This window comes from Toxorhynchites rutilus, chromosome 2 (assembly GCF_029784135.1).
Source record: "Toxorhynchites rutilus septentrionalis strain SRP chromosome 2, ASM2978413v1, whole genome shotgun sequence".
NCBI classification, from domain to species: Eukaryota; Metazoa; Arthropoda; class Insecta; order Diptera; family Culicidae; genus Toxorhynchites; species Toxorhynchites rutilus.
In genome coordinates, this window is record NC_073745.1 from 92,107,165 (window position 1) to 92,132,575 (window position 25,411).

The following is a 25,411-nucleotide window of genomic DNA, read 5'->3' on the forward strand; positions in this document are numbered from 1 at the left end:
ACCAGCATGAAATCCGTGAAATGCCTAAAAAATAGGCCAAGGTTGTGGCTTCCGAAGTTGCATACTCTAAATAAAACAGCAGGTAGTTTTATGTTTTACACAAACGGCTTTTTAAAACAGACCTTGAAGTCGTAAAAGTATGTTATAGCTTAGTATATTATCACATATAATGTGCACCTTATCAAGTTTGACTATTCGATGAATTCCTAACAAGTCCTTCTCACTTACGTATTTGTCATAGAAACACTTCCAAAGTAATCAATAAGCATTAAAACCTGCAGCAGCGTGTTCGCCCACTGAACGTTCGATCGTGAGTTCAAAACTCAGGGCGCTCAATTGACCATCTTTGTGTTTGTTATAGAACAACTACGTCCACGCAACAATCATCGGTGATGGAGATCGACTCACGGTCGGAGTCCAGGGTTGCCATAATAAAATCTGTGTTTTTTGGTCTGAACAAATCTTTTTCTCTTAGTTTTTTCTCAAAAAATCTGTATTAAAATCTGTATTGAATTTGAATATCTAATTTTGAAGCATAATTTTAGCTTGAGTATCATTGATTGGCATAGTTATTCACCCCTATTCAGCATTACGCCGAAACTGCATTTCGGTCAAAAGTTATAATTTCGCATTCTCTATTTCGAACGTTTTGCCCATTTAATAGTCGAAGAGAAACAAATCGAACTAAATGCAAAAACAACTCGAACAGAAAACAAAATGGAATTTCATCAAGTCGTTCGAAATATTTTAAATCGATCGAAATACAAAATAAAGGGTGACTTTTCTTGGGCGTTTTAAAAGTGTTCACCTTAACACACTCAACACAGAGAAACTTTATTTCTGCTATGCGCGAAGGACGACATAAACAAACTGCAGCGCGCCAAGCGATTGCCATAGAAATCATGTGGACAAAACAACATTAGTGAATCTACTCATGATCGGAATTGAGGTAATCTAAATGCGTTAATTACGTGGTTTAGCAAGCATGATGTTTACAATATTTGTGAATGTTATAATCCAGAAAAGGTCTGAATACGTGCGGAATAATCATCTGGTGATTGATTGAAAGTTAGCTCAAATGAGGGGCGGATTGACACCAATAGAAGGTGGATTTTATAATCCTTTAAAACATGTGAATCCGTAAAAGTATACTTTAAAACTAATGTAATTCATGAAAAAGACAATTTTATTTATACGTTTTGAAACATTCGAATATAGGTGCGCTGAATTAGAGCATTCAAAAAAGTGGACAAACCATGATCATATTTTCGACTGGACAAACCAAAATCATTTACCGTTCTGAATCATATTTCGGGCGCTTGAGGAATTTGATGCAGAAAACAGATCTAAACTTTATACACAGGTATTATTTGGTTGATATTTTGAATAAATGAGTTCAATATGCTCTCAAACTTTCTACTTTGGTACCAATTTGATTGAAAACATAAAAAATCATCGAATAAAAATGTTTTCCAATTGAAGCGAATAAGAATCAAACTTCGGACATTATTTATGAAACAAATCAAATTTCGGACAGAGTGAACTCGCTTTTCTTTATAATTCATTCGGAATTAATTATCTAAATCCTTCCCCTCGTGTTCTGTAAACATAATATCATCTACTATTGCACTTTCGGTAACGAACCTTTAACATTCATCCACATTCAAGAATCAAACTCTCGCCATTGTCCACAACAAGAGCATGAATAGTGTTATACGCTTACTTTCTTGCAATCAAAGATGTTCGTAAAAAGTTTTCGCGTTAGTTCGATATGTGTAATCGATATGATATGATGTAATCGATATGGCTGGATTGCAAAATCGTGATGTGGGTGCAGTAGCCACGACAATTTTTATTCTTCTTTAACTGTAGATAATATATAATACCAATATCTATCTCTCATCACTTCAAAACATTTGAAAGAACCCAATACCAAGTGATGAATACTCGGCGAAAATATTTTGCTCAGTTTTCCTCTTACTGTGTACCGAACTCAGCTGTTTATTTTCTCGAAACATTTCGACGTTCAGTCTCCGAGTGCCCATCCTCTTAAACGACTATTTAGTCTCGTAGTTGGCGCATCCATCTTTACCTTCAAAGCAGAAAAGCGGACGAACCACGTCCTCCAAAGTTGGAAAATGATGTCAGCAGTTGATCGCTGGTATTTACCCGTAGAAAACAAGTGAGTAATTGTTATTGTTGTCCCTCTTCACTGGATGATAGTTTTTCTCACACCCCCGTCGTATGGCATATCTTTGTTCTTGCCGCCACGACAGTATCACGATACTAGTTGTGACCTTTCCTTAGCTGCATGTGTCGCTCAGAATGGCACAGTCACCACGTGCGAACTGGCAGTTCCACATGACGACAGTGAATATATATTCGTTATTGGACTACTACTGGTTAAGTTCAAATGTTTTCTAAATTTTTAATCGATTTTCCAAAAAATCTCGTCTGGCTCGAATGGCCGAAGCAATGAGAAATGTAACATCCTGCTGTGAAGCCTAGTCGTGTACGATTGTCCGCCGTAAGGAAAACGTAGGCGCACCAGGAAAAGATTTTTTCCCACGCTGACCTCTGCCGTCTGACGTTCTGCAAAGAAAAACGTTTCTTTCCTCTCAACACTGTCGCAAATGTTTGTTCCCTAATGCGCTTCTCTTCCTTCACCTATCGAAAATGTGCACGCTTCAACATTTGCAAGGATCACGGATTAGTCCGCTTATGCTGCAGAGCAAATGGCATTTTTTGTGAAGTTTTTACTGCCCATGTGTACGAAATCTCGTACACAATAAAGGAACGGATGAAAGTAGCTTTGACAGTACTTTGTCAGTTGTCTCCGGAGTACCTCCTAGTTGTCTACGATTTTTCCCGCTCCCAAACAAAAATGCGTTCTTCCAAATGATCGGATTGGAGAAATTCATTACAAAATTTGTATTCCCTCTCACTCCTACAGACACCCTCGCAGTACGCCCGAACCAACGAAAGCAGCGTGATGGAATACGTCCAAAACTTGGCCGACACAGCAGACATCTTCCTTTCACACGAGAGTTTCGGCTCCTCAACGCCAATTCCAACGCCCGGTGTCAACGGACTGGGACTCAAACGACGAGCCTCTGATAAGTATGATCTGTGATAGCCAAATGTAGTCACTCTTTTTCTCTGAGCATCGTGTTTTTTCCTCTACTCGAAAAACACAGCTTATACGACTCCCACCCGTCAGGACCACCGGAGTGGGGAGACTATGTACTGCCGCCATCCAAACGTCCACACCCGTCGCTCCTGCTGGCGACAGGAACGCCACAACTGTATCCCACCCATCCGGCACTGTTCGAGTATCAGAACGGAGGACTTCATCCACATTCCGACGGATTAGTGAGTATCTTCAGCCTGTATGAATATTGTAGATTGTAAACTTGTATAGAATCAATGCTGGCGAATAGCAGAATACTTTTAACAAAAATGTTTCAGTCTTTGATCATATTAATTTTAATAATGCAAAATATAAATTGTGTCAAAACTTCACTTATGTATACTGTCGAAATTCCGATAATTTTGAATAAAGCGTTTGCGACACATTCTTTGGTCGGAGGATTAGAAGCTTTTTGGAAACGCTTTATTCTTTTGTCAATTTTGGTCATAATTTGAAACTATCGTACAGTCAAATACGTTTAGTGTCCGCAGGTGAACTGACAATCTTGCACTTTTTCAATCGTGCATTGTATGATTGAATTTGAATCGTACATTCAAATAACTTGAATCTCTTCATTTTGTAAGTTTTTGAGTACGGAATGTTGTCTTCATTTCGTTTTTGTCATGCTTCAGTTGTAAAAATGGCGTCGAAGCAAAGGGATATCAAAATCATATTAAAATTTAGCACGCACATCACGGACAAGATCGTGTAGATTGTAAACGACGTAATTGTCCAAGGTTAATTGCGTCAAATTAAACGAGGTAACATTAAAGAAATTTAAAAACTGTTCAGTACACACATTTGATAGTCCTAACAAGGACCGATGACACAGATTTTTTGATATTAACTCTATAGGGAAAAAGTTTTGGTGGCCCTGAAAAATCTCCAATACTTTCTGAAGAATTTACGTGGTTTTGAAGAAGCAGCCCAAGATTCATGATTCGTTCTTGCTCTCGCATGAACAATTCGTGTTGACGATATTGAATTTTGTGCTTCCACTGGGAAGTGATAGTGATAATGGATTTTCAGGTGAAAAAACATACTTTCAAAGTGATAATTATAAATTGAATTTGTTTTTCTCCGTATCGAACATGTATTCTATCTAATTAAGTAATACGATTTAATAGAAAAAAAAACAGGAAATTTATGGAAAAATGGTTGAGCGAGGGTCAGTGATATGTATTCAAAGAAATTGAACAACATGAAGTATACATATTCACTCAAATTTTAACAATTGAAAACTACCTTTAAGCCTACCAATCTGATAACAATCAATATGCCCCACAAGTACGAATGCCGACACTGTACATTTGTCATTGCGGATACACAAGCTGTCTATATGTTGCCATTCGTTCCGTTCTTGTCAATGCCCACGGCACCGAATATACATCTCAAACGATCTTCTTCTTCTGCTGAAACAAAATTGATTACATATTTGTTCCACCCCCATCATTATCAACCTTTGAAAAAGCTTGGAAATGACAATGAGTACGCGTGATTCAACAATGTACAAGTAATCTAAATTAATCGATGCACCACAGTAACGAAAAGTCAATTTGGATATTTTCCATCAATCCTCAGTCAACAACGATAATAAAACATTGAAATCGCAGAAAACTATTTGACTTGCTTTTTTCAAAAAGCAAAATTTGGGGAGCGTAAATTGGACCAATTAACATTTTACCATTATTGATAGATCGCAGAAATGTTTACAAAAATCAATATCTCTTCGATATTTATTCTGCTGCTGTGCCGTGATTTACGATTTCTATTCGCAGTTATAGTTCTACTCCCGTGCGATTCGGTTGCGCCCAAATTGTCCACTTCGGGATGCATGCAAACGTTTGCAACATGAACTCCATTGAACAGGAATTGCACCGGGCGAGAGTAAAAAGAAATTTAATTTATGATTTCTCTTTAGTGTCGCTCCAGCTAGCGAACTTTCTGAAAAATAAAAATAAATTAAGGTGAAAAATTATTTTTTTTAACAAGTTAGTTTTGTCCCTGCATGCGAAAAAGTTGGTTTTGGCATTCTATTTATCCTTTTTAGAAGAGGATTTGCTGTTTTTTGCTGAAATTAAGTTGTTTTGACATTTTATTTAACGATTTCATTTTCTGGGTGGGAAAGTTGAAAGTTGTTACACTGATAATAAAGAATTATGTAAAATATCACAAACCAAGCCTAAGCTCTCTCGATAGTGTAAAAGCCAGTGTGCCGCCAGGACGACAATCTATTGTTCGATAAACTTCGAAAGGCTACTACTCAGATGTGCTAATTCCACTTGTTAAACCGTTCATTGTGGAAACTGTTAGGCGATTTTTTTTTTGTTCTATCGTTAGTATGACGATCACAAAGTGCTGTTCCCATTACAAAAAATGTAGGGGGTTGAGTCTAGAACACGACCGCATTTTCATCGTAGGAATACGAAATTATGGATGGGTGGAGCTTCAATTGCAATATTTTCTCTTTTCACAATATCCATCACATGTGGCAGTGTTTGTTATCTGTGCTATTTTGTAGTTCTCATTCATAATTAACTTATTCCATTGATTTTAATTTTTATTTGAATGAAATCGTTATTTTACTATTGTTATTTTCCGGATTTGAAAATCCGGAAAATAACGATAGTTTGAGCGAGTCAGATAGAAATAGAGCTTGTCAGGAAGAAAGTGTGCTAGAATGTCTGGATAATCTCGATAAGTAGGGACAGGAACACTAGCATCACTTGCTACGGGAGAATTGGTTTTGATCTTCTAATTGACCTATTACTTTTTTAATTTTTTTAAATAATTACCTTATTTCAATGGATTTTAATTTTTATTTGAATGAAAGTATAAAAATCCGGAAAATAACGATAGTTTGAGCGAGTCAGATAGAAAAAGAGCATGTCAGGAAGAAAGTGTGCTAGAATGTCTGGATAATCTCGACAATTACCGACAGGAACACTAGCATTACTTGCTACGGGAGAGTTGGTTTTGATCTAGAAGATCAACCTTGACCTTTTACAAAACTAGAAAAAACAAACAACATTTCAGCTTCACAAAACTGAAGTTGCATGACATGCGCTCGGAGTTGTAAGCATCTGGGCATTCGTCAACTACTAACGCGTCACGTTCAAGCCAGCAGCCTTTTCTGGAAGCTAAGAGCAGATTTGAAAATTTTCAAATGACCTCTCTCAAGGCTATTCGAGATTGTAGCGAAAAACATAAAAACATTGGCCATTCAAGCAACTTTGCATACATGATTTTTTTCCAAAAAACAGATCACTTTTTGGAAAGGACCAAATTTTTTTCTCTAAATTGCTTACAAAAGTTTCGAACTCAGAATCTGTAAGACCTACAAAATATTGGTCAAAAGAAAAAAGAATAGAAGTAGGAAATTGTTTGAATTTTCTCCAAAAAAAAAACGAAAAAAAAACAAAAATAACACAGGTTCTCAAATGGGGATCAACACTAGGGAAGGAGCCTGCCCGTTGGTCTCAAATGTTCCTATCTCACGCCTCCACGAAGATCATATGACGACATTTTTAGATCGGGCGTGAACTGGAAACACACACCTGGTCTTGGCTCCGAGAACGGGTGTCGATAGTGGCTAAGTGAGGGGGTGCGAGCGAGTCAGAGCGCTATATCTCTCCCGGGGAAGGCCTCCCGGGTCATGGAGGCCTTGCCAACCCGCTGTCTCCCGGGCAAAGGAGATACACCCAGAAAATGGAGCTACGTTCACGAAGAATACTTAGAATGCGATCGCCCGAGGAGGGTCCCCGAACTGGAGCTGGTCCTGGAACGGGAGTAAGAGCGAGCGGCCAGCGGCTGGAGGGCGAGGTGCAAGAGCGGGCCACCAGCCGGGTTCAACCCGAAGAGCTACCGCCACACAGAAACAGCAGCCATCGACATCACCAACGAAACGCTGCGCCTACGAGGCGTGTTGCGACTGTCAGACGACAGTCGTCCACACTTGTGGGTACTACTAGGCGACGGATCATGTGGACACACGAAATGAACGAATTCGTGATCCGCGCCTATTACATCTGCACTGCTTTGGAGACGGACATGAGCGGTCGCCCTCGAATACTCGCAATGTTCGAGGAAGCGTATCCAGAGTTCGTCGGGAGGCTTGACCAAAACGCGATGAACGCGAGGCGTAGAGCGATTGTACGCAACAATATGCTCTCCCAAACGCAAGTTGACGAGATCAAGCAGCAGGTGCAGAGAGAACTAAGCTCCAGAACAAGCAGAGCAAGCGATGTGTCGAGACGAAGTTCAGTACGGCTGAGCAATTCATTCGCGAGTGGGGCACGCGAATCAGCACCAGTGGAGGCCACAGTACAACAACCCCCTGAGCCGGAAGACCCACAGCCAGATCAACAACTACTACGCGATCTGGTCTTCCATTACGACGAGGCGATCTCACAGTTCCGCGACACGGACCCTTTGTCGCGCCCCAGGATCCCGAAGTTGCAGCATTCCCGCAGGCTGACAAGTGCAGTAAAGCTCATGAACGAGCACGTTCTTCCGCTGCACTTGGTTGATGCTGAGAACATGGAGGAGCTGCAACTGAAAGTTTACTGTGCTGCTTTAGGATACCGTATTAGGCCAAGAGGCAGACTGCTCCAACATCTCCGTGAAAGGCGTGAGCCTCCATGGCGAAGGAGATTGGAGCAACGGATCCTAAACAAGCGCGCCGCAATTGGAAGACTGATGGGGTAATTGAGCCAGAATTGAGCGTCCTTACAAAACGGCTGAAACGTTACTCTGACTCTGCAAAGCGCCAGGAACAAAATCGGATGTTCAGAGATAACGAGAAAGCGTTCTACGACCACATTAGCGACGAGAAGCCCGACTACCGCGAAGGTTTGCCAGATATTAGCGATGTGACGAACTTCTGGGCTGGTATTTGGGAGACCCCAGTAGAACATCGCGACGGGCAAATGTGGTTAAGACGGGAGGAGGAGAGTTGTGGTGAAATTGGAGAGATGCCAGCTATCATCGTCGGAGAGAACGATGTCCGCGAAGCCTCGCGGTACCTGAGGAACTGGGCAGCACCGGGCCCCGATGGTGTCCAGAACTTTTGGCACAAGAAGCTGACCGTCGCACATCCAAAGATAGCTGAGTGCTTCAACAAGGTGCTACGTGACCCACACAACCTTCCTGAATTCGCCACCCGTGGCGTCACCTTCCTCCTCCCGAAAGACAGCAACACATTGAACCCATCAAAGTACAGACCGATAACGTGCCTATCGAGTCTGTACAAAATACTGAGCAGCATAATTACCGCCAAAGTTTCTGCTCACTGCGAACAGCATCACATCATCGCAGAAGAGCAGAAAGGATGCAGGAAAAATACGCATGGCTGCAAAGACCAGGCCATCATCGACGCAGCCATAGTCGGCCAGGCGGTATATAACCAGCGGAACCTAAGTATGGCCTACATCGATTACAGGAAGGCTTATGACTCCATACCTCACTCGTTTCTCGTCCGGGTATTGGAGCTCTACAAAATTGATCCCGTCGTCGTTAGGTTCCTGCAGCATGCGATGAGGCAGTGGAGCACGTCTCTGCACCTCAGTGATGGGGAAAATGTGTTGCAGTCTAGAACGCTGCAGATAAAGAGGGGGATATTCCAAGGCGACTCTTTCAGCCCGCTTTGGTTTTGTCTGGCACTGAACCCCCTCAGTAGGACGCTCAATAGAAACGGTCATGGCTATAAAATAAGGTATGGCGACGGCGCCCACGAAGAAGTGACCCATACCTTCTACATGGATGATCTCAAGGTCTACGCTGATTCACGTCAGCGTCTAGGTGTAGCTATCCGGGTTGTCGAAGACATAAGCAGGGACATCTGCATGGAGTTCGGCCTCGACAAGTGCCGCTGTGTCCATCTGCTGAAAGGGCAGCTTACCGAATCCGGAGGTTATGAGGTCTATGACGGCGAGTTCATAAGAGACATGGTTCGTGGCGAATCCTATAAATATCTTGGATTCCGACAGCTCACCGCGATTCGCCACTCCGACATCAAGACGGAGCTGCGAAACAAGCTCTTGAGTCGAGTGAACTGTGTCCTGAGGACTTTCCTCAACGCGGGGAACAAGGTACGCGCGATCAACACATTCGCGGTTCCCCTGCTGACCTTCAGTTTTGGTGTAGTCAAATGGAGCAAAACTGACCTAGAGGACCTTGAGAGGAGGATGAGGAAAGCATTTAAAGAGGCCGGAATGCACCATCCTCAATCGGCACTGGAGAGAGTTTCACTGCCACGCAAAGAAGGGGGACTTGGAATAGTCGACATATCTGCACTGTGTGTTGCCCAGGTACGACAACTGCGCGAGTACTTCGCAGAACGCGCCAACCAAAACGCGCTATACCGGGCTGTCTGCGCCGTCGACAGAGGATACAGCGCTCTGCACTTGGCGCAAGCGGAGTACCAACTCAACTGCAATCTGCAGACAGTGGAGGAGAAGATTGCAGCTTGGAAGCAGAAGGCAGTGCATTGTGCCCACCCCCATCAACTGGACCGGCCACACGTCGACAAGGCCGCATCTAATCTGTGGCTAACGCGTGGTGAACTCTCTTCAGTAGTAGAAGCCGACATGATAGCCATCCAGGACAGGATAATGCCGACGAGAAACTGCAGGCGGTACGTCTGGCATCAAGACGTTGATGACATTTGCCGGATGTGCCATCAACCAGGTGAAAACATAGAGCACATTATGGGAGGCTGTCCCGTTTTGGCCAACGCAGCCTACACCGAGCGCCACAACAACGTGGCCCGTATTGTTCATCGACAACTGGCGCTCCAATGTGCTCTACTGGAAGACAACGTACCAAACTACCGGTACCTGCCTGCACCTGTCCTGGAAAATGACCGTTTCAAGCTGTATTGGGATCGCACTGTTCTGACTGACCTCTCGATCCACCACAACCGCCCAGATATAATGGTTTACGACAAGAGCGACCGCAAAGTCACCATCATCGATGTCGCTATTCCACTGAATCAGAATCTGGAGGAGACCCACGGTCGCAAAATCTGCAAGTACCGACCATTGGCCGTGGAGCTCAAGGAACTGTGGGGGCTAAGGGAGGTCCCAAGAATTGTTCCAGTCGTTCTCTCTGGAACTGGAATTATCCCGAAGACACTTCTGGAAGCGCTAAAGGTGTTGAACATGGAGAAGGAATTGGCCGGCATCCAAAAGTCGGTCATCCTTAGCACCTGCGCGATTGTCCGACAATTTCTCGGTCAGGACTGAAACAGCACGAGCATGCAGATACGTGCATTCCGCAGAGCCTAGTCCCCCTTTGGCATTCAGAAGCCCGGGGGCAGGTGAAAATTCTGGCTAGGTTCGCCTAGTTAAGAAGTGAGATAAGTCTGCCAACAGAAAAAAAAAAAATAAAAATGGAATTTTTTTTTTCAAATTTTTTTTTAAATTCTCAAAAAAATATATGAATGACCCATACCATAATAAACGAGTCATGTATGCACCGAAAGGGCGATAGCGATATAGTGTATTCGACAAAGCTTCAGATCATATTAAAAATATGGACTTTTGTCGAAAATATCAACTTTTTATCTTTTATAGTTTCTGGAGTATATGGCATTTTTGTAGAGAGACTTCTGAGAATATTAAGTTAACATTTTTGTATGTAAATTCTCGCGTTCGGCATATTCTCGATATGTTTCTAAATAGAAAAAAAAGTTTGCATAAAATTTCAATCACGACAATTTACACACAAAATGTTATGAGTTAAACACTAGTAGTAATTTTTCAAAGAGAATCGAAAAAAGTTATTGTTGGAAAAACTCTTTCCCTGTAGTTGTATGGATGACTTGTTGGTAATTGTATGGGCTGTTCATATAATCTTTTTCAGAACTTGAGAAAAATTAATTTTAATTTCCAAAACAGTTTAACTCGTAACATGTTTGTATGTAAATTATCGTGATTAACATATTCTGCAAACTTTTTTCTATTAAGAAACATGTCAAGAACATATCGAACGCAAGAATTCACACACAAAAATGTAAACATTTCTGTACGAAAGCTCCTGGCCATATACCCGATACGATAACCATATACGGTTGAACTCCGATTTTCCGCGAAATAGTTTGGCAAGGTCCCCGCGAACAACGAAAATCGCGGACTAAAAATGAAGTGCAAACACGAACAAAATGAACACTATGTTTTATCAATACAGCAATCATTAAAATGTTCATCTATAAGGTCGTGTAGACCAGTTATCAGATAATGTGAAAGTCATGATCAAAACAAAAAAGCATGAGCCTTCCACACACTCCCCCTTATTTCACGCGGCAAGTGACGTGAGATAGCTTCTCGCTTCATTGTGGAAGCTACCTTACTTTTCAACTTCTTTTTTATACCCGATCCGATAACATACGAGGACTCGGCTCCAAATCTCACCTAGTAACAAACTATAGTCACACAATTCGCCTACGGGAATGCAGTAACTTGAGTCATCTCACCTCATTCGCCGCGCGGAATAAAGGGGACTGACAAATTCCGGGAAGGCCTATAGATTCACTATGGAACTCGCTGTCGCGAACAATCGAGATTCTACTGTATTCCAGAAACTTTAAAAAAAATAAAGATGACGTCTTCGACAAAAGACCATACGTTAATAAAATCTAAAACTTCGTCGAATAGTGTCGAATACACTATATCGCTATCTTGACTTTAAACAAAACTAGGATCAGTTGTAGTTTAAAAAAACTAAAAGTGGGATATATCAGTGGTTCAACCGCAAGGTAGACGTAGGACTACCGCTGTCTTGGTAAACGTTTCTTTGAAGTTGCACCTGAATTAATTATTAAAGAATGAATAAAACAATATCTTGAGTAAGCGCTCAAAGTTTTTCTTGTTAGTGTGTGAGTGGATGGGTATGAGTAATGAATTATTTATACAGGAAGTTATCATCGATACTTCGTTCTTCGCTCTTAGGGGCTGTCCACATACCACGTGGACAGAAAAAGCACGATTTTAAACTCCCCCCTCCCCCTCCGTGGACAAGCGTGGACATTTTCATACCCCTCCCCCCATTGGTTTTTTATGACAGAAAAATGAGTAGTAAAACAAAGCAAATATTCCATATGAGTTTAATTTTGAAATACTTGTATGTTTTTTGTTCATTGTTTTTGAAAGGCTTTAAACTTTGCAGTTCATTCGTCTCTAATATCCAGTTGAACAATCCGCATCCGAAAATAAATTACAAAATTCCAAGGATTGATCTTGAGCAAAGCCAATCGAATAAAATTAAATAGATTTAAAATCACTATCAGATACAATTTAAGCTCACGATTTTTGAACACATACAAAGAATTGTGTTACTGTCACATAGAATACATATTCAATACTAGAAAGTTAATTTACCTACACAGATTTATTTCAGAAGTGTGCTTATTTCATCTGGAAATCTTGAAGCTTCTTGAGGCGTTGGCAGTAGCAACAACAATTTTTGAAGTGGCTCGTATCTTGTGTTATAATATGAGCTCCATCAGAGCTCGAGTTTTTGAAGCGCACAAAAACGAACAGAACGATTTTATATACATATACTCTTTTTCTATCATTTAAAAAGAATTTCAAAAAAAAGAAAAGATAAAGTAGGAAGCATGTACTGATATCTATAGATCCTCACTTGACAAAGGATGAGGAGTAAAAGGTTGAAATTTTTCAGAGATTTCGGAACGCCTGAATCTTCGATATAAATGATGACATTAAGATAAAAAATACAGCATTTTCAAGCTACAAATTTCTAGTGTGTGATGTGTATATGTGTTGTAGATAAAATACTTTGCAAGAAAAGATAACGCGTTTATAGTTTGTTTTCAAAGTTTCTCTAGATTTTGAGAATATATGCTTAAAAGCAATCCAATCAACATGATTATTTCGCGTCCATTTTATTCATAGAGAGTTTCAGTAGAACTATTTACTACAGAGGTATTCTCTATCGAATGAAAAATTATCCCTTGATTTCGAATTAAGAATATTTCATGAAATAATGAACGCACAGCAAATCGATGGTCAAATCTACTTATCGCAATCTTGATGCTTTGACGAATGCATTATTTTATAACAGAGTTATAGCGTTTCAAAGATCACTCAAAACATTTTCGACATTTCGCCACAGGAAATGTCGGTTCATTCACACAATCAATTCACTTTTAGTCATCAGCGCAATAGAAACCTTTTCCGCAATAGTTTCAAAGGGTACTAATACCTTATTAAAAATATTTTCAATATCTATATATATTTTTTTATTTTTCAACTGCTTATTGACAATCCTGCATTGCGTGTCTAGATAGCTTCCAAAATGCTCGTGGGGAAAAATAATCAAAAAACTCACGACTCAATAATTTTTTACTAATCTTGCACGATAAGTTATTTGTAATGCTCTTTAGTTTTCCTCCACTTAAATCCTTATTAAAACGTCACAGTTTACCAGAGAGCAATTCAACGCCAAATTAATCCTCCGCTGCCCCGATCCTCCCCATTTTATTGAAATTTCGTTCATTTTTTCCAAAAATGGCCCTGAAGCCTGTTGGCCGATTGAAACATTTTTTTTGAGAAATTCATTAACCTTCTATTATTTTTTTTTTTTATAAATGTTCAAACTATTGAGAAAACTTTCTCATAAATTGAATAAAATATCGAAAACTATTATATCTGTTTAAAATAATATTATTATATATAGGTTATTAGGTAGCTGACCCGAAAAATTTGAAGAGATAGAGGATCATAAAAAATCTTCCACGCTGACGATCAAATCTTAACTACGAAAGAATTATTGAACTTTTCCTTGAGACCGGTTTTTTGCCTTAAAATGACTGAACTGAAAAGTCAAAAAGTGCGCACGATGCTTTCATTTGAGGAAAACTTGCATAAAAATTATGTTGTGAACACATTTAAATTAGTGGAAGATAACAAGAAGGATAATAGTGTGGTGTCAAGGAAGGAACTGTAGAGTGGATTTTCTTATCTTTCAAATGAACAGTATAATTATTCTAAGGAGCGTACTTTCTAAATTAGAGTCAGTTCAAGACATAAAATTAGACTTAACAAAAATTCAACAATGTCCTAGTTGAGAATTGACTACATGCGTAGGATTTTTTCATCAAATATGATCCTCTATCACCTCCTGAAATATTCTATAATTTATCAGAACACTGGCTCAACGACTAGTGATGCATATACAATCTCCTGCAAATGTAAATATTTATTCCTAGAAATTAATGGAATGAAAATACTTTGGAAAAATGATTTTACACGCAATTCTGTATGAAAAACTATACAGACGTTATTATCATATATTGTTCTCGAGATATAACAAAACGTATAGAAAATTATAATTGATAAAAATCATTTACGCATATCATGGAATCTCAACCATTATGGAATCGTTTAATTTTTATAGTTTTGGCTATGAGGGCTATGCATACCCCGTAACTATAAAAGTTCGATCATAGGAAATAGTTGGTCATTCACAATTTACGTGAGATATTTTTATAATACAGATTTCACTGAAGAAGATCTGGGCAGCACTCGCAGGCTTCTCAATCCGTTTATTGATAAATACGGAGAGAAAATTCTTCCTGTCCACGTGGACTCAGTCTATACCCCCTCTCCCCTCTCCGTGGACAAGAGTGGACATTTTCTTACCCCCTACCCTCCCTAAAGTTGTCCACGTGGTATGTGGACAGCCCCTTATTAGCTCCGTTCAACCGGGCAGAAGACAAAAGGGGATTGGAAGAGAAGAGCATAGTGTTTAGGCGAGCGAGCGAAACCTTTCGAACGAAACGAGCGAAACAACTCCTAAGCAGGGTTTCCATATCTACATCCTAATCTGTATTTATACAGATTTTTCAGACTTTTCAAAACCAAGAATCAGTAGTTGCAGATTACAGATTTTTTGAATTTCATACAAAACATACAGCTTTTTTAATATAACGTTCTAATATTATTAATGGTTTGATGTCAATATTTTTTTCCCCACCTCATCAATTTCATGAAATCAATCTCATTCTGACATTTGTCTGCACCGTGCTGTTCTGTTTTCTCATGTTCGATATGATATGTAAAGGTGCAAAAGTCTGCGTCGAACATGGATCGTTTTGCGTGAATTACAAAAGCATACTGAAAGCGGAAATTAAATGTGCCCTCATATTGTCGCTAAATTACATTTCGTCCCGCCCAAAATTTGTTTTTGTTATCAATACCTTCAAACATTAACGTTTTCTTACTAAGTGCAAGTTCATGAGTCCAATCGCAGAACTGTTCATTGATTGATCTTCTAATCGACCCCATTGAATTTACCTTTTACTAAAAAAATCCTAGTACTTCTAGCAAAACTCATCATTATAATATCAGATTATTTTCAGACACAATTCTCGTTCAAGATTATTCAACCTCTTGCAAATAACATGTTTCTCCGTTACATGGAATAAATGTTTGATACAGAAATTATGATAGAATTAAGACAGACCCCTCCTCTCTTCTCCTCTAAGAGAGGGGGGAGGAGTATCGAACCACCATAGAAACATTTATTGCATCCTAAAACCTCCACATGCCAAATTTGGTTTCGTTTGCTTGATTATTTCTCGAGTTATACAGAAATTTGTGTTTCATTTTGTTGCGTTTGGTTGCATTTACTTGATTAATTCTCGAGGAGTTTAGAAATTTGTGTTCCATTTGTATGGCAGCCCCCCCTTAGAGAGGTGGGCGGGGTCTCTAACTATCATGAAAACCTTCCGCGGCCCCAAAAACCCCTACATACCAATTTTCATGTCGATCGGTTCAGTAGTTTCCGAGTCCATAATATAAATAATATAAACATCAAAGACACAGATTTTAATACGGTAACTATGCTCTTAAGGTGAGTTGGCATTAAATTCATCAATTGGCCTTTTTGATTGGTTCATAAGCTTCTATATGAACTTTAAAAAAAGGATGAAAGCTGAGCAGTCTGAGGAGTCTTAATTCACCTACTTCTTCGGATCGACGGAGCCACGATGAAAGAGCAAGCTCTAGAACAGCCGATGAAGCTTCTAGAAAACCACGCAAACCATCGGTCTTTCTCGGGGTCATTCGCTTATAACCGTACGATGTTCTTCTGTTTTATCAAATGCTATGTCGCGCGAATTTGGAAGCATTACTTTGTTTAATTTCATTCCATGATACAAAAATTGCAAAACGAGCTTATTCATAACATCCGATTTAATGAACGATCAGTCAAATTTGAAACATCCAACGTTCATCCCTCTGCGAAACATATCTACTGATAATTCCCGCCATCTCCCAACAGCATTCCATTCACCGGGACGAACGAGAGCTTCGCGCACCCTCCACAGACGCACACCGACCCCCGAGAATTCCCCCCGGTGGTGGGAGCGGTGGTGGCGGCGGTGGTGCCGGGGCAGGAGTTGCGGCAGCCGTTGCTGGCGGAGCCTTAGGTCCCGGCACCAGTGGTGGCAGCGGTGCTGGTACCAGTGGGGAAGAAGAGTGGAAAAATATCCACACCATGCTGACCTGCATTTCGGCGATGGTCGAGAAAACGAAACGAGCGATTTCGATCCTCCAGCAGCGGGGTATCGAAACGCACGCCCGGGATCACCAGGACACCTCGATAGCGGACATCAAGCGACAGACTGAGGAGAAGATCGCCGAGTTTCGGCGCAGCGCGGAGGAATCGGTGAATCAGGTACGGCTGTTGAGTCGTTGCATAAGAATTCGCCTGAAATAATAAAGTATCTAACTATTGAACTTCAGGTCAAACGGCAGGCAGTGATCGAGATACAACGAGCGGTGGCGGCCGCTGAGGCCAGAACGATCGAAATGTTTGCTCAAGAGCGGTTAAAGATGGAAAAAATGTTCACCGATATTAACCGTGGAAGTGCAGATCCCGATTCGGAAGGGCCAATTGCTGGTAGTCAGAACGTTAGTATTCTAGTAATATACTATTCTCTTAAGGTGTCGGTCAAACCTTATTAATAAGTGAAATACTTTGCAGGCCTGCTGGAACTGTGGCCGAAAGGCGAATGAAACCTGTTCAGGTTGCAACCTGGCCAGGTATTGTGGATCATTTTGCCAACACAAAGACTGGGATCAACACCATCAGGTAGTAAAACCAAGTCATTCCAGCAAAAAGCTTGAGTGATGATTGTTTTGACGTGGGACTACGTCTAACCCGAGTATATGGGGGGGGTAAAATGAAATCCTAAACATAGAACATGCAGGAAAAAATGAAAGATTCCGATTCTTATAACACGAACATTTCTTACTGGATCGGAAAGATGTTTGCAACAATTGATACGGAATGTTTCAACGCTTCTATCGCAATTAATGAAATGTTATTTTTCATTAGATAAACAATTGAATAACTGTAAAATGTTAAGCGTTATCTAAACGCCCTAACTACCTTTTTTCGATTGGCCCGATTTACGGTTTCTCCAACACAGCCATCAAAACCAAGCAGCCTTGGGGAAATCGGCATTGCAAACACATGAAAGTATGGGGACTTTTGTTCGCACCGAAATGTTTCCCTAACACAGACTTCTAAACCAAGCCGCGTTAGAGAAATTGGCATTACAAATTCATGGAAGTCCGGGGTATTTTGGTTCCAACTGAAATGTGTTTCCCTAACACGGACTTCAAATCCATGGAGCGTGGAGAAATTGGCATTGCAAATACATGCAAGTCAGGGGCATTTTTGTTCCGACTGAAATGTGTTTACCTAATAAAGACTTCTAAACCAAGGTGTCTGGGGAATTCGGCATTGCAAAAACATGCAAATCGGGGTCATTTTTGTTCTGACTGAAATGTGTTTGCCTAACACAGACATCAAAACCAAGATCATACCAAACGTAGAAGAACAGTCAATAAATTTACTTGCAACGAAGAACATATAGTTCATATGCATAAATTGATCCTACATGGCATTATACAATCTTTTTACTCACAATTGACGAATTTACGTACAACCAGATGGCGCACCGAGTAAAATGAGGATGTTTTGTTTTTTTTTTTTGGTATGAAATTCGTTCAAATTTTCTAGAAAAATCAGAATATATCTTCAAATTTCCCGGTTTCATGTAATTTTTCCACGGTGTTTTACGCTAAAAATACTGCAAATCCTTCTCGTATCGGCCCCTACATAATCTGCCAATTTGATATGATATCGATTTCATCGCAATTATCCATAGTATCAATAACCGGTATGCATTATCAAACTTAAAATTTTCGAAGATTATCTATGACTTTGGTCAAATCGCGTGTTGAAACCATCGTAAATATACAAAACTCCAACTTTCTTACCATATACTGACGACATTCAATGGCTGAAATGAATCTAAATTGAAATAATATGAATAATCACCACCGAATCTTGCCTTTAGTGCATAAAATAAACAAACACCCTCACTTTTGTGGTTCTGAACTCTAATGTAGATGTCGCATGAGCAGATTCATCTTTGCGTAAATTCGTCAAATGCAAATATATTCAATTGAATTGAATTCGGGAGTTATTTCATTCAATTAAAATCTCAATCAATACAAACAAATGATTGCTAAGCTAAGGTAGTCCCACGTCAACCTTGCGGTTGTATCATAGATAAAACCTACCCATTTTTTTGACGTGGGACTATGTCTAACCGGAGTATATGGGGGGTACAATGAAAACCTATACACAGAACATGCAGGAAAAAATGAATGATTCCGAATGCTTATAACTCGAACATTTCTTACTGGATCGAAAAGATGTTTGCATCAATTGATAGGGAATGTTTCTACGCTTCTATCGCAATTAATAAAATGTTATTTTTCATTAAATAAACAATTGAATAACTTTAAAATGATAAGCGTTATCTAAACACCCTAACTTCCTCATTTTGATTGGCCCGATCTACGGTTTCCCTAACACAGCCAGCTAAACCAAGCACCCTTGGGGAAATCGACATTGCAAATACATGAAAGTATGGGGACTTTGGTTCTCACCGAAATGTGTTCCCTAACACAGACTTCAAAACCAAGCAGCGTTGGAGAGATCGGCATTGCAAATACATGAAAGTCAGAGGCTTTTTGTTCCGACTGAAATGTGTTTCCCTAACACAGACTTCAAATCCATGGAGCGTGGGGAAATCGGCATTGCAAATACATGAAAGTCGGGGGTATTTTTGTTCCGACTGAAATGTGTTTCCTCAACACAGACTTCGAAACCATGATGTCTGGGGAAATTGGCTCTGCAAATAATTGCAAACTTCGAGTACTTTTACTCGCTTGTCTTTGTGCAAACTAGAATATGTTTCCTTCACACTGTCTTTCGGGGGTACTTCTGCACTCGCATGTTTTTTTTTGCACTTCGAAAAGTGTTTTCCTAACACGGATTACGAAAGCGGGTACGAACACCACGCTTTGGCTCGGTTATTCAAGATTGCATTCAAGGATATGCCTTCATATCATCTGCTCACTGAATTCCTACGCATTCCATTTGATGATTAGGTAAGATGTTGATAACCAATTGCTGCCATGACGCCTATTGATTAAACAATATGCGTTCGACGTATATATCAAAATCGAAACTGAGTGCCTGAAGTGCATCAAATCAAGCAAATTCGTGCTCGAGAAGTACGTACACTTGAGAGGTGCAAACTTTAGAAGGAAACGTAAAATGAAATAATCGTTTGATAATTCTTCCGTTCACATATTTTGTCCTAGGCATCATACCAAACGTAAAAGGACTGTCATTAAATTTACTTGTAACGAAGATTATAATCTATCACAATGCATGAATTGACCTTATATGGAATTATACAATCTTTTTACTTGTAACGAGAGCCAGTCGCGACCGGGGCTTTGTGCGTAGGTGGCCGGCTTATGCGCCACTCCTATAGGGGAGACCAACCACCGCGGTTTAATTTAGCCTAGCTTCTGAGACCCAACCTTAGGGCGGGTTTATCTTTCTTGTCGAATTCCCGGCTCGAGAAACGACTGTGCCCAAGTACCTGGAAAGCAATAAGCCAACACCAAAGGGAAAACCTTTCACAATCACCCGATCACGGGCTACAAAAGAACCCCAGCGACACTCAAGAACAGTGAGAGGCTGTAAGTGTCATCACTGGATCCAACTATCGAAGCCCCACAACATTTCCCAATCGCTTCGGAGGTGAAAGCGGGGCTGAAAAAAAAGGAGTCAACCCGACTCGTGACTAAAACTACAAAAAAAGGAACCCTTCACCCTTCTTGTACTTAGTTGTTCGCGAAACGCAGCAATCGGGGGAGTTCTTTCACCTAAGCGGGAGGGGGCGGATTCCGTGGTTTATGGGGATTTATTCCTCTCTCTGTGCAGAAATTCGTCACAGCTTGTGGTTTTAAAGTTCAAATTCGCATGTTATTTCTTTTTTAAATTTTCCTCAATCTATAAATTCCATTTTCACAATCAATCTCCATATATAATTATTAGCTATTTATTATAATTATTCCCCACACATCAAAATCATTTCATTACTTCATATTTCACCTACATACTCTACAAACTTTTATTTAACTATATGTACATTTATTTTTGGGATTCGATCCTATGATCATTTGATCATCCGCTTAAGTCCTGGTGTCTGAACTACCTACTCTATCCCCGATTTCTCTAGCTAGCATATTATAATCCTGTTAAGAGTGCGTTCAAATAATCTGTCTACCGCTCGTCAGCGGGAAATCTATTTTTGTGGATATGGTTTTGTGGATCTATTCATTGAGTGTCGGTAACGACGACTCGCTTATTGTCCCCGACATGCGCATGTAATTTAAGGGGTACTCACTCTGGATAATTGAATTAGGTGGTATTATAGCAAACCTGCTTCCGCTGCCGTGCTGTTGACGCGCACGTTCGAGTGCGCGCTTTTGTTTGTCGCTATGGCGCACTGCTTTAGCCACCGAAATAGCAACTGGTCAATCTCTCCGGAATGCGTTCGAGAATCGCAAATATATTGTTGCGTCGGCCGAATATATATTGGCCAATCCTCAGTTCCGATTCGCGGGGCCAGAAGCGGTTCCCTCCTTTTAGTAATTTACTTGTATTCCGCGCAACTAACACAAAAAAATATCACTGAATTACCTTTCCAACAATTTCAAAAAGAAGCAATTTCGGAAAAAAAGATTTTCCACTTCTGCCTTCTTCCACGGTTCGAACTGAAGTGGTTCCGCAAAAGCTAGAATCCTCAGATCAGCGGACTATTCTTTTTTTGTATCAGACTCTTTTTTAGAAAAAGTCGTACCGAAGTCATTCTTCACCCGCTTTCGGAATTGTTTCCCGAATCCCCTATGGCATTAACCTATCACCCTCCGAGTCCCGGTCAAGCCGAATCTCGCGCCGGGGATTCGATTTTAAGTAAAAAGGAAACGCTTAAGGTTGTCTCTCCGTCGCTGGGAGAAATCTCGTCAGCGGAAAGTCCAGTCACGAGAGCTTTGCAGCAGCCGACAGCTAGCACCAGCTATCGGAGCCCGCGGCACTCAGTTGAATTTGAAAAATGAAAAAAGGAGAAACCGGCACTCGCTCTGCCGGGCATCTCATAAACTATCACAGAGGAGTGAAAAGCTCTGAGCTTATAAAGAAATTAATTGTACAAGGGGCTCACAAATGAAATATGTGGTACACGCTACATACTCATAAAGCAAATATATTGAATTCGAATATTGTTTCATACAACCAAAAATTTAATCAATACAAACAAATGATTGATACTATAAGGTAGTCCCACGTCAACCTTGCGGTTATATCATAGATATAACTCACCCATTTTTTTTTTGTTCAAACATAGGTTTGCGGTACTTCGCGAGCCGAGAATACTTTTCAGAAACACGCGGCCTCTGCTAGGGCCGCTCTGTCGTCACGTTCCAGCACCCCGCAGCAGTCCCAGACTAACAGCAACAGTACAGCGAATGGCACGACAGGTGCCACAAAATGACGGACTAAACCATTGAAACCTAAGAAAAAATATCTATGCTAGTCAAATTAAAACAAGTTTCGTACGATTATTACTGCTGAAAGCCATTTCATACACCGTGGAAGTAAAACCAAAAAGCCGCAAGCCAAGCTGACACAAATATTAATATTTTTTTAGTTTTTACCAAGTAGGATTAGTCGACGGTTAGCGCAGTACTAGTTCATTTAATATCTAAGTTCAGATTAGCGAACAACAATTACAGCATTTATGTTGACAGCGTTTCAAATAAGTGCAATAACAGTTTGAAAAAAAGAAACCATCGTCAGCAGATCGAATGCTAGCAAATGTCATTGAAATACGTAGATGTGAAACTGAAATACGAACACTGAAAAATTAATTGTAGAATGTTAGCCACTTTACTCCAAAAGCACACCGCTAGAAATCATCGTTTTCTCCTGTAGAGTGTTACGCGGGGTGCAGACCACGAGAGCGTCGTGAACTAAAACACGTGCCATAGACGCCTCTGCGCAGAATCCAACATTCTCCCCGTGTTTGTTTTTGTTCCCCGGCACGTGTTTCTCGGTTTTTATGTAAATCCACCACGTTAATAAACCAACAATAGCACCACATACTATAGCCAAGTTCGCAGTCAAAAGTAGTTGAGAAAGCGGTGAGCAAACACTCGCATCGATTTACTTTCACCAATCCAGTAGCTGTGTAGATTACTTTAAGATGATTAACCAACCAAAAAGGAACGATCTTACACGCATCCGAGGCTTCGACCACAAACAATGTCTCCAAAGATTAACTTACGACCACACACGCTCACACCCACATTATGACAAACGCATATAATTTAAGTCTTCGGTGATTATAAGATACTAGAATCCGTCTAATGATTACCATTTTTTTTAATTAGACCTCCCTTTACAAATACTACCTATGGTTATTATTAATAGTTGTTGACTAATTTATTATCCGCAGACGATATCTTAGATTTGTAAAACAATTCGCTAGGTGTATAAATCAGCCAGAATCCTTCGAGATCCGTGAGTTCTACTCTTCACCCATTACGATTCAACGCAGACAGTGATTCAATCACAAATCTATCCGCTCCAATTCATATTGACGGTTGAAAGAGAAAAATAAAGTCTTAAGCTATTAGCGGGGATCCACTGAATAATAACTTCTTCCTCACGGATGGGAAATTAGCGATTCCGAGTAATGATAATGCTCTCAATTCAGCCCGTAGAGGTTATGTAAATATTCTTCGAGATATAGCAGCACTCTCACTCGTACACAGCCACGGAGAAATAGGTACACTCTCACACACCCACATACACACCCGTACACATCCCCACACACGATTTAAAACTAACCAGAAAACCAGAATTCAAAAATCCTAAAAATACGCAAAATGGAAATAAAATTTCATCTATTTGTAAAACGAAACCAGGAGGTGTTTACTGTTGGAAAGAAAAGTTCCTTTAAAAAATCGGTGCATTTGGGAATGAGGTTTCCGTTAATCTGTCATACGAGTACCGGAGGCTAAAACCTTTATTGACTGATTGATCATGAGAAGGTTAGGAAAGCTCTAGTAGCCTTATCTGGGACGGGTCAACGCAGACGTGGTGTGGGGCTCATCACCATTTTAAACCAAATCCTTTATCCTAGCGTGAATTCCACAAGAACCACATGGAGGCTTCGGCTACTTTGAAGGGCGGCGTTGCTCATGCTTTTCACTAGTCTCCAACACTGAATAGTCCTTTTTATCCCCTTTTTCTTCACTCTAAGGCTTGAAACTTTGAGAGTCTGGAATCACAAAACCAGTTGTATCTCAAGATTGGTTAAAAATATAAAAAATGTTTCAATCATCAGTGGTCATCTTATTCCGCGATATCTTGATGTCTGCACCGGATTTTTGCAGCCTTAAACCCTTCACGTATACCGTCGAACCACACTCGTGGCGATTAGACTGTGCCAGAACGTACAACATCGAACCTCACTCGTGGTCTATCGATGTGAAATGGAGACATGCTTCAGGCGTGTGATGATATAACTGCTAAGATCGTAAGTAAAATACACACATTCAGCAGAGTATCGGAACGACTCAATGTGCTCGTGTTTGGGTCCTGTTGTTGGAAATTAAATCGTTAATAAACGGAAGGAGGCGTTTCTGCAGGCACTCTTCCCTATACATTTTCGAGTCCATTGTCGTGTTTGTGACGAGAACCTAAGTTTCCCTTCCATAAGTGCAAATCCCTTGCCAACTCAGAGCTTCCTGGTAAAATTGTCAGCGAAAACAAACCTTAATTTGTTGGAGACATCTCCTCTGGCAATGGTCTTACAGAAAACACATTTCAGTCTCCGGTGTTCCTTATCGCAAAATATTAGACCCGTGTTTTCTTTATTTTTTCATGAGGATGCCCATTTCTATTTTAGGTCCAAAAAATCAACTCTTTCCCATTTTTTTTCCAAAAATTTAGCCTTGATAGTTACGTAACGAAATGCCATTTTTATTCCTAGATAAATTCACGCGTTCCTATATGCTTGAGTAGCTAGCTTCGATTCTGGAACCGAATGAGGCGTACCTGAGCCAAGATGATAAAGCACGTGTTGTAATGGGCTTAACCGCAGCCGGTAAGCAGGCACCGATTAATGCATCTCGAATATCACGTTAATCTACCGGATTCGGTTCGAGGCTAGCAGCATCTAAAGACATACGGCTATCTTCCGTTCGCGAAACCGCTAGTCCTTCATAAGCTAGTCTGAGGCAGGATTGTGTGATTATTAAAGAGAGCTGAAACTAATATTTTTTGAGCTGAGGAAATAAGAATCTGCTACAAGAAATTAGTGCTTTTCTCTGTCCGTGCCCGAACAACAGTGGTTCAGGGTATGTTACATTTCGATCGGGAAGGCACTGTTCTTCGAACGCATTTTCTAACGGGCTCGATTTTAAAAGGGTGCGCAAGCTGCCTGAATTCGGAATTATTCGGTATCAAGGAATAATCAAGCCAGTAATCACAATTAATGTGGATGGAGGACAATTTATCATTTCAATTAATTGAATATTGATGCAACATTCGTTGCTACAAATGCTCCAGAAGGTTCGACTGAGTTGAACGTCGGATTACTCCTCTTTCCCAGGAGTTAGCAGGTTCAAAAACTTCCTCATTTTCATGACGGATAGCACTCAAAACTCAAACTCACTCAAAAACTCAAAACAAGGGACCCAGAACTGGAAACGAAACATTTTGAGTATATTCCCCTTTAGCTGATAGCAGCAG

General features: G+C 40.4%; 1 protein-coding gene across 4 annotated transcripts in view; it reads left to right on the top strand.

Annotated features, from left to right (window-relative positions):
• LOC129765166 (protein CBFA2T2) overlaps positions 1–23,560 on the top strand; it is a 223,200-nt gene extending 199,640 nt beyond the window's left edge. For 3 of the 4 annotated variants that reach the window (XM_055765078.1, XM_055765077.1, XM_055765079.1), the window contains 6 exons: positions 2,954–3,120; positions 3,198–3,372; positions 16,496–16,891; positions 16,960–17,139; positions 17,201–17,308; positions 21,999–23,560. In XM_055765078.1, coding sequence (XP_055621053.1) covers positions 2,954–3,120; positions 3,198–3,372; positions 16,496–16,891; positions 16,960–17,139; positions 17,201–17,308; positions 21,999–22,145 — 1,173 coding nt within the window. In that variant the 3' untranslated portion in view covers positions 22,146–23,560. The remainder of the gene's footprint in view (positions 1–2,953; positions 3,121–3,197; positions 3,373–16,495; positions 16,892–16,959; positions 17,140–17,200; positions 17,309–21,998) is intronic. The other variant, XM_055765080.1, reaches the window with a different exon arrangement.
• The last annotated feature ends 1,851 nt before the right edge of the window (positions 23,561–25,411 follow it).